Source organism: Crassostrea angulata, chromosome 7, assembly GCF_025612915.1.
Source record: "Crassostrea angulata isolate pt1a10 chromosome 7, ASM2561291v2, whole genome shotgun sequence".
Taxonomy (NCBI): domain Eukaryota; kingdom Metazoa; phylum Mollusca; class Bivalvia; order Ostreida; family Ostreidae; genus Magallana; species Magallana angulata.
The window spans coordinates 25491972-25504363 of NC_069117.1; the positions used below are offsets into that span (position 1 = coordinate 25491972).

General features: G+C 34.7%; 2 protein-coding genes across 5 annotated transcripts; both read left to right on the forward strand.

Annotated features, from left to right (window-relative positions):
* The first annotated feature begins 731 nt into the window (after window positions 1–731).
* LOC128192580 (uncharacterized) lies at window positions 732–2120 on the forward strand. Of its 2 annotated transcripts, none has more exons than XM_052865371.1 (2): window positions 732–856; window positions 1458–2120. In XM_052865371.1, the coding sequence occupies exon 2, from the start codon at window positions 1460–1462 to the stop codon at window positions 1964–1966; it is 507 nt and encodes a 168-aa protein (XP_052721331.1). In that variant the 5' UTR covers window positions 732–856; window positions 1458–1459; the 3' UTR covers window positions 1967–2120. The 2 variants fall into 2 exon arrangements, with proteins under 2 accessions (XP_052721331.1, XP_052721330.1); XM_052865370.1 differs by lacking the exon at window positions 732–856 and adding an exon at window positions 879–1017.
* Window positions 2121–4706: 2586 nt separating this feature from the next.
* Window positions 4707–9686, forward strand: LOC128155448 (heat shock 70 kDa protein 12A-like). 3 transcript variants are annotated; one of them, XM_052817150.1, is made up of 5 exons: window positions 4707–4984; window positions 6868–7201; window positions 7299–7517; window positions 8053–8212; window positions 8320–9686. In XM_052817150.1, exons 2-5 carry the CDS (start codon window positions 6875–6877, stop codon window positions 9387–9389), a joined length of 1776 nt encoding a protein of 591 aa, XP_052673110.1. In that variant the 5' UTR covers window positions 4707–4984; window positions 6868–6874; the 3' UTR covers window positions 9390–9686. The 3 variants fall into 3 exon arrangements, with proteins under 3 accessions (XP_052673110.1, XP_052673111.1, XP_052673112.1); XM_052817151.1 differs by lacking the exon at window positions 4707–4984 and adding an exon at window positions 4987–5101; XM_052817152.1 differs by lacking the exon at window positions 4707–4984 and adding an exon at window positions 6234–6292.
* Window positions 9687–12392: the final 2706 nt, after the last annotated feature.

Consider the following 12392-nt stretch of genomic DNA (forward strand, 5'->3'; position numbering starts at 1 on the left):
TTCGTTAAACTGGATAATCATCGATGAAAATGGACATTTTTTGCTGACCTTACCCCGTAATTACGACGTCGTCACATTTGGACTTCTAAAGCGAAAAATCGGCATTGCGAACCTTACCGTTTTCCTTGAAACCAAGAATTGTACAAGCGAAGAATTCGACATCTCTTTTAGAAAACTGATGTTGAGTTTGATTCGGAAGATGAAGTATAACAACAAAGTTTATCATATATGCCGCCGTATTTTTCCTCAGGACAATAATAACAATGTCTTTGCAAAGTTCTTCTTCATCACGCCGACCTGGAAAGGTTACGAAGTGGAGTGTTTCGGAATGGATGATCAGAATAACACACTGTCCAGAAAAATACGGGAGGGGGCGTATGTGTTCACAGTGTATTGGACGGCTTACGTCATCATAGTGTTCTCCCCCGTTCTTGTATTGTTTTTAGTAAACTTAATGGACACACGAAATGACAGGTTCAAATTTTACAGGGAGGGAGATGTACCATATAGCATTGACCGGGGCATCGTTAACCTTTCCAAGGTGTTGGATTACTTCATACCAAACTTCTGCGCATCCGACCGTTCTCTTCAAAAAGTGTGTTTTGTATTATGGTTCGTCAACCTTGTGGTGTATTGTGTAAATATGTGGTGCCACGTTTCGAAAAAATCGGTCGAACTTGAAATGGATAACGTTGAAATTTGGTCCGGATCCGTCATTTCGAAAGAAGTAAAACTGTTGCTGTTTGTCTTAATTTACACAATAGCCTTTGTTGTGTTGATTGTGTTGATGAGACAGTGTAGTGAAATAGGGATAAGTGGGACTATAAAGAAACCCATGGTTTATTTTCTTAACTCGGTAGGTACATGTAAGCACGCTAGTTGTAATCTGTCGAAAAAGAGTCTACATTTCTTTGTGACGAAAGTGGATGAGGACAAGATAGAGGCGGGTAGCACTGGACGACACCTGTTGTGGGTTCAGATGGAGCGGTTTTTCTTGCTAGCAAACAAAGAATTCTGGTACTTCATATTCAGACAGTCATTTTATATTCTAATCAAGTTAAAGAAATCCGGGTTTTGTTTTTTCGTCGCATTTTTCTTTCCATGCTTATTTTTTGGCTGTCTCTGCTTCCTTTTTACTTTGTCTGCTAATTTTCTATGGGGTATTTTTCCTATTTTTGGCTTTCTTTTTACAAGTTTAGCCTCGGCGAAAAGTTTTTGTTCTTTGTTGAAGGTCATACTGATAACATTTCTGCTCCATTTTTTTATTCAAATTGTTTTCGGTGAAAACTTAGTTTTTGTAATGAATGTTGTTCTTGTATCAAGTTTGATAGGTGTACCGGAAACGAGTTCTGAGAGTTTTCCATTCCTGTCTCAATTTGTTCCAATTTTGGTATACACGATCGGTTATTGGAATCAGTTTACAAAAAAATACAAAAGTCTCTTGGACATTATTTTAGAAATGAAGAAAGAACTAAGGGAACAACAAAACGAAGACGAAGCCGAGGAAACCAAAGATCGGGAAAAAGAAGAAATATCAGTATCCACTCAAGAATTCGATATCATCTGTGAGTTCATAATCCCTGTCAAAGAGCAATGTATTCGGCTGCTAGGAAAAATAGTTGGAACACTTCTATTTCTGGTGATCGCAGTCACAATGTTGTTGTGGAAAAGATCCAGCGACTATGCCAGCGTTGATCAGTTGGTGATGTTCGTATTCGTCTTTCTCCTGCCCAAAGTCGTCGAGTACTGCTGCAAAGATCCGAACGAAAGTCAGACAAGGGATTTAAAATCCAAGGTTAAAGAGCTTTTGTGTAGATTTGAGAACGGTGACTCCGTGAAATTTGGTCATGCGGACTTTGATAAGACGAATTCCGTGGTGTGTCTCTGGAAATCGCTTTGTACAATAGGATCTGACGCGAAAGAACAAGAAAAAGATACGACGACAGACAAAAGCAGTTGTGTATAAAGTACATATCGTTGATACATAGATATTTCTTTTTACAAAGATTGTTATTGGGTTATAAGAAGAAATGTCTGACGGGAAAGCGTGTGCTTCCTACATTATGTACCTAGCTAGCTGTATTTGCATATACCCAAGGTCATTAAAAATTTAGTTGATATATCTTGTAAACTGAGTTTTTAATCACCAAGTAAACATTTTGAATATCACTGCAATTCACCATGCAATGGTCATTTTTCGTTCGAAAAACTCTATATACACATAAGTTAACAGGTATACATGTACATGTATGTAATTGAAACTGGGAACCACCTTTTACTTTGAAAGAAAAAAAATTAAAATATAACTCTATTCGTTATGGAACACTGATAGCTGACTTTCTGTGTTTTACTGGGTGTGAATGTAACACATTTTTCAAAGTACAAAAGTTACGGGTATGATATCGGGTATTTTTTTTCTTGATAAATCACTACCTCAATCACGGCTGCATTCCATGTCACTTACAGGTGATTTGAATTAAATGTTGCTAAAAAAAAAAAAAAAAAAACTCGAGCAAAAAGAAATCATCCATCTTGTTTTAATCAGTTTTTAAATCGGCAATTAAACCAACGTAGACACCGCTTTAAATCACGATTGTGGGTATCTGAATACATTAACAAATGTGATTTTAAGAGAAATTTGGTGTCATATTTCGTTCTAATTTTTTCTTTGAAAACTTTTGCCGTCATTTTGGGAACAGTGAAATGGCCACACGTACAATACGATGGAATCTTCAAAACTTATAACAATTAATGCAGCTGGATAATACTACCAGGCAATGTAGTACTATTAAATATATATGATCAACTCTTTTGACCCATTTAAAAATGCTTGGTTCTTGTTGAAGGAAAGATAACTGTAAAATTTCATGGACAGTGGTGAAGTGCACTTGGTAGATTTGTAAACGGAGAAGAGGACTACCAACAACAATTCAATATTGCATGTAGACTTTATATATAGATTTATTTTATTAGGCAGCCCGCAGGCTGATAAATTTAGTTAGGATGTAACTTCAATTGAGCTTGTTTAAATGGGAGTTGTGGGAAGGAATTAGAAAGTTCTTGTTTGAGAAATTTTGCAGAAGTTATGAAACTGGTCAGTATTTAGAAGACTGTCGAGGGAATCTCGGCAGCCACAGTCCGGAGTCCGCGTATATCTTCCCAACTCTCTTTGTTAGCTTGGAGAGGAAATAAATTGGTTGTGGTTTGCGACGAGATCATGAAATTCAGAGATCTATGTTTGAAAAGTTACAACCTATAATTATTAAATAAGTGTGTAGTTATACGTTATATGTACACCGCTTATCGTTTATCTTCTCATCATCTTGTACAGCCATACCAATAAGGATGCAAACTAAATGTGCAACCATACATTTTTATTGTTCTGGGAATTTCGCTTTTGACCTAAAATTCAAATTCCGCTGGCTGACTTCCTTCTTAGCTTTTTAAAAAGTTAACCTTGTATTAGATACACATACTTCAATTTTCAGTTACTGGACATAAGTACGCGTATGCAATTTAGATTGGTATAATACTAGTATGCAGTAATATTTTACGTTCAGATTTCATTGTCGGGTTAATCAGAGATTTTAAAATTAAGAAAATTACGATAAAGATTTTTAGCATCCTTATTATTCTTATAACGACAAATCTAAAGAAAAATTTAAAATCTACATTTCCACTTAATTGTAATTCTACAGTGACTCTTACAAATGCGATTACTCTCTCAAACAAAGTAACCTGCCCACCGTTTGGTTGAAAAATGACCCCTGTTAAAATTTTAAAAAGGTAGTCCCATAATATTTTACCCCGCTCCCATAACTACAAATCCTACATCCACCTCTGTATAGTAGTGGTGGCAGGGGATAGTTTCGAAGGAAAGACCCGGTCAAAATTTTGAAATAAAGGGAGAACCTGGGGTTTGGCTGGTTATTTGAGGGGTATACATTGGTAGAATATTTATTGCATTCATTTTGTGGATAGAGGAGCTCATGTCAATTTCATTGATATATGACACTTTATTATTGGTAGCACTTTTCATCCGATATGGAATGAAAATGCGAAACTGTGGCCAAAATTTTCACTTTCGGTTTTGTGCTTGAAAAGTAGGGTGGGTTCAGAACACGAAATGTCACTCGAAAAGAAGGTGATTGACCCCCCATCAATTGGTGATTATTTGCATGGGTATACATTAAGCTACCAATCCTATGGTAGTTTATGGCAGTTGCTCGGGACTGGAGCGTGGTTCTGGACCCGTGAAAATGTGAAAAAAGGGCCATTTTTCAAAAAATTTTGAGACTGTCCCTGGCTATTCTTTAAAGTGCTATATGTAAGTTGTACTTATTTTATTCTGAAATGTTTAAAAATTCTCAAGAGTCGGGACCATGTGTCCCCTGCATGCAAACCAATTTTAGCAAATTTAAAAATCCACTGAAAAATTAAATCACATATATGAGCACTATCTGCCTCACATTTCCTCGACCAAAAAAACTATCCCCTGCCACCAGTAGACTGGTCCTCTGTCTCTATCGTTCGAAAGATCAATCGCAACCTCTCGGGCCTTTCCGACAGGTTCGGAAAAACACTTCGAATGTATTACATAGGCGTCCATGACAACCCCCCCCCCTTTTTTTTTTATAGAACTTGATATAAATACAGCACATTTCATGATCTGATTGAGACGTGAGCTATACTTCATTAAAAAGTAAACGATATACATTAAAATATAACACAGAAGCGACTTACAAGACTGCCTAGCCGATACTTATTTTTATCTTAATGGGAAGCGACTCCATTTTGTATAAAATTCTTAAAACCGGTGATGTTAATACATTCGAGGTGTTTTTCCGAGCCTACCGGAAAGGCCCGAAAAGTTGCGATTGACGAAAGATGTCTGTATATCGTGCATATGCCAGTGTGTATAGTAGACGACTAAAAATTATTTGTGACATGCGCACTAAAACTGAAAGTTGACTTACGGTGAGAGGTAAGTAATTAATAATCCATCTGATGTTTGATACGGGGTTTTTTTAACAACAAAGGCCCAAAACTGAGAAATAAAGAAGTCGGAACTGTCACGTGTAATTAATCGAACAATCTTGTGGTGAGTTCTGTCGATATGGTTTATGAATATCATCAAAGCAGACGTGAAACTTACCTCAAAGTACAATCGTACAATCCTATTCTAATTGTACTTCTGTATATTGTATAATTATCTGTGAAAAAGCAATATTTAATGTACATTTTACAATAGTAACCATCACCACTCCTCAAATAAATAGAACTAAGTTATTTATAGATATTTAAGGTTTTTCCCCCGAAAAAAAAATGGCTTTTTGGTTGTTCAGCTTTTCATTGCTTGCAGTTGGGTTATTTTTCCTAGAGCTATTTTTTAAATTTTATATACCAACCTCAGATTTAGTATCATAGCAATAATGGTTAGGTATATTATAGCAAAACCAAATTAACAAATTCAACGTGTAATGTTATTGTGTACAACTGCCGTTCATGTGTTCCCATGATTCATCCAATTCCTTTAGGGCTTAAAGCAACCGGATAATTATAATATTAATATGAAAAAGTATAGTCATCTCAAGCAGATTTTATCAAATAGGATCAAATTTTATAAGGACTATTGAAGGGGAATTTACAAGTACCTGAGCTCACCGTAATCCGTGTGGTAGTCAGTATCAGTGAAACGACGCAATATATTTACTTGTGCAATTTTTAAGTCGGATTGTTTCCGTCCACTGTAGAGCGGAGTGGGTCGAAAACCATTTGTTAACAAAGATGGATAACGATCTGATTGCAAAACTCGTAAAATTAGGTAAACATCTGCCTTAAACCGCCAATGATGGTACCAGTACTATTATCCTCTTCCGGGAGGGGGGTTAAATATGATTGACTATAACGCAGGAGATGCTACATAGCCAGCCCTGGAGGAAAGTGACTAAATGACTACACAGGAGGAAACAGCAATTAAGTCATTTTTCCGGGATTGACTCATTAAAAATTCTACATGCAACACCGGCATATTTAGAAATAACGACGTGTAACGACCAAATAAAAAATAACGACAGTTTTAGAAGAAAAAAATAACTCCGACTCGTATTAAACATTACAAAAAAGATGCATAATCATATCTGTCTATTAAGGCGGTATGGGACACTTCCATGTTGTGACCAATTGTTTATCGAAATAAACAATGAAAAAAGTGTACTTATATAAGAGTTTCTTTTCCAATATTGTCACCTAACAGCGTAGAGGAGTGGGTTAGAGGGGTAACTACGAATCTGTAAGTCATGAGTTCGAATCCCGCTGGGAGTTTTACAATTGTTACCTCTCCAAATATTTTTAAAAGCTCTTTTTTTTTGTTAAATATTATAAAGTTCGAAAATTCTAAACCAATGAATTATTTCAATTATAATGTACTTTAATCCACTTTAATATCGACTGATGCCCCATACCACCTCAAGTCTTTGGATCACGTCAATAAGGCAATTCTATGTTAGGCTGCTCTCACAGGTTCTTGTACTTTATGTATGTTAATCCAAAACAGTATTGTTTTTTCGTGTGCTCTTCTAAAGTAAAATTTTGATTTGGTACATGTTCGTGGCGTTTAAATCAATGACATCCAATAATATAAGCTCATGTAAAAAAAGCAAGTGTATTTAGGGAGTAATTTTGGATCAGGCAAAATGGTTCATTTAAATGTGAAGGTAAACCTGTGACGTGTATGTATACATGCAAAGGTTAATAAGGTTTACTCAAGTTGTCTGAAGTATAGGGTAAAACAAACCACTCGGTTATCTTGAAATACAATGTACATAGTGACACTGAGTACTAATACATTCTTCTCCCTTTTTTCAGTTATCCAATGGCGAGTGCTAGTGTTGGCGTGGTGCCTCGCCAACACCGACTGTTCGTGGCTGCCATTGACTTCGGTACGACTTACTCGGGGTACGCTTTTTCAACAAAGGACGATTGGGAGAAAGAGCCTCTAAAGATTTTTTTTAACAACTGGAATGCAGGAAACCTACTGTCTAGAAAAGCATCGACCACTCTTTTGCTAAAACCCGACAAGAGCTTAAGTTCGTTTGGATACGATGCCGAGACAAAATATGCAGATATGATCGAAGATAAGGAGAATTTCGAAGACTATTACTACTTCCACTGCTTTAAGATGTTGCTTCACAATAATAAAGTAAACAATGTCATCAGATAAAATGTTTTAATGGATTTTCTCATAATTTATCGGGTATTAGTCTTTTAAAACTGTCTCCTTTTTCTTCCTTAAATAGAAATTACGTCGAGATACGGAGATAAAGGATGCAACAGGGAAACCCCTAAAAGCTATGCATGTGTTCAGTCAGTCCATCAAGTTCCTTCGACAAAAACTTTTTGAAAGCCTAGAAGAAAAGTTTACGGATATTCAAAAAGATGATATACACTACGTCCTGACTGTTCCCGCAATTTGGGATGATAACGCAAAACAATTCATGCGAGAAGCAGCAGTAAAGGTAATCACGCGTTCGAATTGAACACGACGGCGTTGGAATCCAATCAGAACAATTAAGAGTCTGGCTTCACATGAATTCAGACAAGCAAAATAAAACCATATTCTATCTTTTTTTTAATTTTTTTATTGTGAAATTTGATACAATTTAAACTTGTAAAAAAATTCCCCCATTTAAGACGGTATATGACACCTCCATATTGTGACGTACTTCCTAATCAAAATGAAAAATAAAATCATGTAAATTTTTATATTTTATGTTCTTTCCCGTTATTGTTACCTAACATTGTAGCTCAATATATTGGAGCGTTAACTACGGATCTGTGAGTCATGAGCTCGAATCTCACTGGGGCTTTTATAATTTTTACCTTTCTAAATATTCTTAAAACATATTTTTTGTCAAATATTGTAAAATTTAAAAATTCTAAAATGGTAAACGTATTTCAATTATGCTATACTTTTCTTCAGAACAAAATCGACAGGTGCCCCATACATCTCCATTTATTTACAGTTTGTAATTAAATATGACTTTCTTATAGGCTGGTATATTGGAGAAACAATTATCTTTAGCTCTGGAACCGGAAACTGCGTCCATTTACTGTCAGCAACTGCAACAAACGCGTCAAACAGATGAAGGAGGGGCATCATTCCTCGATGTCGCAGAAACAGGAACAAGGTTTATGGTGGTGGATCTTGGAGGTAAAAATCAAGACACCGCTGTTATAATTGCAATAGCACCTGATCATCTGGTGTTTGTTTGTTTAAAATGAGTGAAAACCTTGATTACTAAAATTCTTTTTCTAAAGGTGGGACCACTGATATTACGTTCCAAGAACGCTGTATAGACGGCAAACTGAGGGAAATTCATCGGCCCATGGGTGGACCCTGGGGAGGGAGAAATATCAACGAGGCTTTCTTTGCTTTCATAGAAGAAATATTTAAGGAAGATGTGCTCGATAAATTTAAAAAGGTCTATATGGACGATTATCTTCATATGGAAAGACAATTTGAAACCAAAAAACGTGCCTTTACCTCAGAATCTGGAGTTGTCAAAATACCATTTCCGCTGTCTTTGATCGAGTTGGCAAAAGCAATCTGGAAAACGGACTCTGTTGATGAAATAATGAACAAAAATTCGAAATACGCAGGGAAAGTAAAAACCGAAACGCAAAAGTTTCATATACCCAAAGATGTTTTTATTTCATTATTTCTTCCTACTGTGGATAATATAATAGCCCATATTCAAAAGATTGTTGAAGACAATTCTGTTTCATTTAACTACATTTTATTGGTCGGTGGTTTTGCTGAATGCAATATTGTTCAAAAACGATTTGATGATACATTTAACGATAAAAAGGTAATCATACCGGAAGAAGCCGGACTGGCCGTTCTAAAGGGCGCTGTTCTGTACGGCCATATGCCACAAATAATAGCAACAAGGGTAGCCCGGCACACGTACGGAATTGAAAGCTATCCAAAATTCGTTGACGGGAAACATCCTGTTTCCAAAAGAGTTGTCATCGATGGTGTAGCCAGATGTAAGGATGTCTTCTTTAAATATGTAACCATTGGACAAGAAATCACTCCAGGGTACAAACTTTCTCAAGATTTTCAAATCTTAAACCTAGAAAATAACACACTAGAGTGTACAATATTCGCCTCTTGGGAGAAAAATCCGAAATTTATCACGGACGAGTCCTGCTTCAAGCTTGGAACACTTACGGTCCCTCTGCCAAAGCAGCGATCCAGTGAGCCTCTTAATATCGAGGAAAGAATGGTGTTTGGGGAAACTGATCATGAATTGCACTTTTTTGTGAGAGATAAAATCAATAACCGTACATATGATGGCGATTTCTTTAACCTTCTGGACAATTGAAGATCTTATATCTAAATGGGGAAAAAACAACAATCATTGTTTTATGGCATTATTTTTACATTTTACAGATTTATCAGATCATGTTATAACACTAAGAATATCAAATTTGAAACGTATAGTCAAAAATATTTCATCAATGATGCAAATGACATATACGAAATTTTTGGGAGCAAATGGGGTTTACTTAACTGTAGGAAATGAAAATAACGTATCAAGGTCAATAATTTAATATTTAATCGTACAATTGCTAAAAAAATGTATAAATATAAGCCATAAGGAATCATTATTTGAATATCATGAGGTCACCGTGATAATTATGGTCGCGGTTATTAAGCCCAGTCAACGAGGAAATCCACCAAAGTTCCGAAAGTTCTAGTGTTCACGTACGTACCTCATAACAGACGTGATCTAGAATCAGAGAGATGGATTGCCAACATACTGTACATAAATTGTGTAAAAGCAAAAATTTTACGCATTTATACATAAAATGTATCTACCTGATCATGAACTTAATTCAAGTTAATTTAACGAAATAAATGTATGCGTACTTCACTAATCCACAGGTATCTGAGTTTTAATCACAACCCGATGCCAATAGGAAATCAAAGAAGTGAAATTACTGCGTATTGTGACGGAGTTGATTTTTATCAACATTGATTAATTTTATTAATATCGCTTATTGTATGACAACTATCTTAGCAATACTGTTTCATTGTCAGTTGATACATATTCTTTAAATGAACAGTCTAGCTCTACTCACAATTCTAGTGCTTGTCGTTTATAAAAATAGATAACTTTATTCAAGAAAAACGTTTCATTGTTTGCATGTCATATAAAATGTAAATAAAAATAATTAACAAAGAAATTCATCTTTTATCTTTAATTTAGCTTTCTTTAAGTGAACCTTCTTGCCCCACTCGGGAATGTTGACGCCTGAACTCCAGCTAAAGTTTTATTATGGTCATCTCAGCCTCAAGTCTTATTTGTATTATGCGGGTAAAATTCGAAAAATTTCAAAATGCTAATCAGTTTTCATTTGTTACAAATGTTGTGAAATGATTTTTTATTCTTAATAAGTTTATTCATCTTAGATGGTACATGTCATGTATTTTATGATGCAAATTTATTTATGGTCTGCAGCGACTTAAATGATTAATTTTAGAAATTAACAACTAAAAAATATCTATATATGCAATTTAATGATCATTTTTCTAATTTATATTTCTTTGTTGATAAAAAAAATCATGTATCTGTGGTCAATCATATCAACAGTATACTTATCCAAGACATATGTGTGTGCCTTATTAGTCTGTCTACCAACGATTCAAATTTCCCGCCGCTATTGTGACCGGAAGAAGTTTTAATTTTTCAACATCTTAGATAGTGAAAAGAAGTATGTTAATGTATACACTTTATTTTCTTTGAACTCGTGTAATCAGCAACAAAACATTATATGAAAGGGAATGAACGCATGAATTAATTGAAGTTACATTCAAAATTATAAATGATTGATCAGACTTTTCTAAAATTTTAAACAGCCAGACTATAAAATTTTAATGAACAATCCATGAAATTTACCTTCATCAATCAAAATGAAGGTAGATAGCATGATGCTAGTTAACTCATTAATATCGAAAAAAAAAGTATGCCATAGTGCATAAAAATTAGGGAAAAGACACACAGCAAATAAAAATTACCTGATAAGATTAGAGTATTACTCTAAACAGATACACACAGTTACATCCTTTAATACTACAGAAACATTATGTACAGTATATGATACCTGTGGGGCTAACAAAAATTACAATGGATTTTTGCATCAAATAATCACATTATACATATTATTTAGCGAGTCATAGTCAGTTATATGTTGCCTGAAAACTAACTCTTTGCTCTTTTCTGAGTGTTGTGTATTGTAATGAATACATGCAAGACAAAAACTTTTTGCTCTTAAACATAATTGATATAACTAAATTGAAAAGATGAAATATATCTAATGAACCTAAAATTTCATAAATTTCAGGATAATCAAAATGGTTTAAATATCATCCCACAATTTTCAAATGACAGCAAACAAGAAATTGAATCAACTGAATAATCTTGAAAAGTGACCAAAACTACAAAATCATACAAAACCCAGTAGTTTGACAAAGTTGAAGTAAAAGAATTTCTTTTTAAGACAATGATTTCTAAATTGACTGTGTGCTTGAAGCATAAACTTGGCCATTTAGCATTTCTATAACTTAAACACAGGCGCATAGCAACAGGGGAGTGGCCCCTCCACTACCAAAAGCAATATACCTGTTCTTATATTCACTATGGAAAAGTAAACGTTCAAGCCAATTGGTTCCTCCACAATGTCATGTGCTTGGAACAGCTAGATAACAATAAGGAAAGTAACAAAATTAATTCTGCTTAGATTACAAATGTTTGAAACATTATGTCCAAAGATATGATGAAAAAATATATTACGCCATTTTAAATGAAACTTGGACTTTGAGTAGTTGTGTCACTGCAATTTGATATCTGTTTCATTGTCAGTCATTATGTCAACAATACTCCGTCCTTCTTTGCCTATTTAATCAGTACTTCCTTTGTTAACAGATAGTTACTTCTAACTGAAAATCAACTGTCTTGTTGAAATAGCTCTTAGTCTTAGAATAAAAAATATACATTTTCTTTACACTAATATTACACTAACACTAATGTGGAATCAATAAATTCGTGGAGGCCAATTTTCGTGGATTGTTTAAATTTTACAGGTTCGTGGGGACATAATTTCGTGTATTCTCTTATATCTACGAAAGAAACATGCCTTATTACTTTATCTTATTAATTCGTGGAGGATGTTAATTCATGGTTAAGGGGTACCCACGATTTCCACATAAATTGAGCCACTACGAAATCTAATGATTCCACAGTATATATACAATGTAACTACAAACACAGAAAAATCTAATCAATTACAATCTCAATTCAATCACCTTCAGAAGATTTCATTAC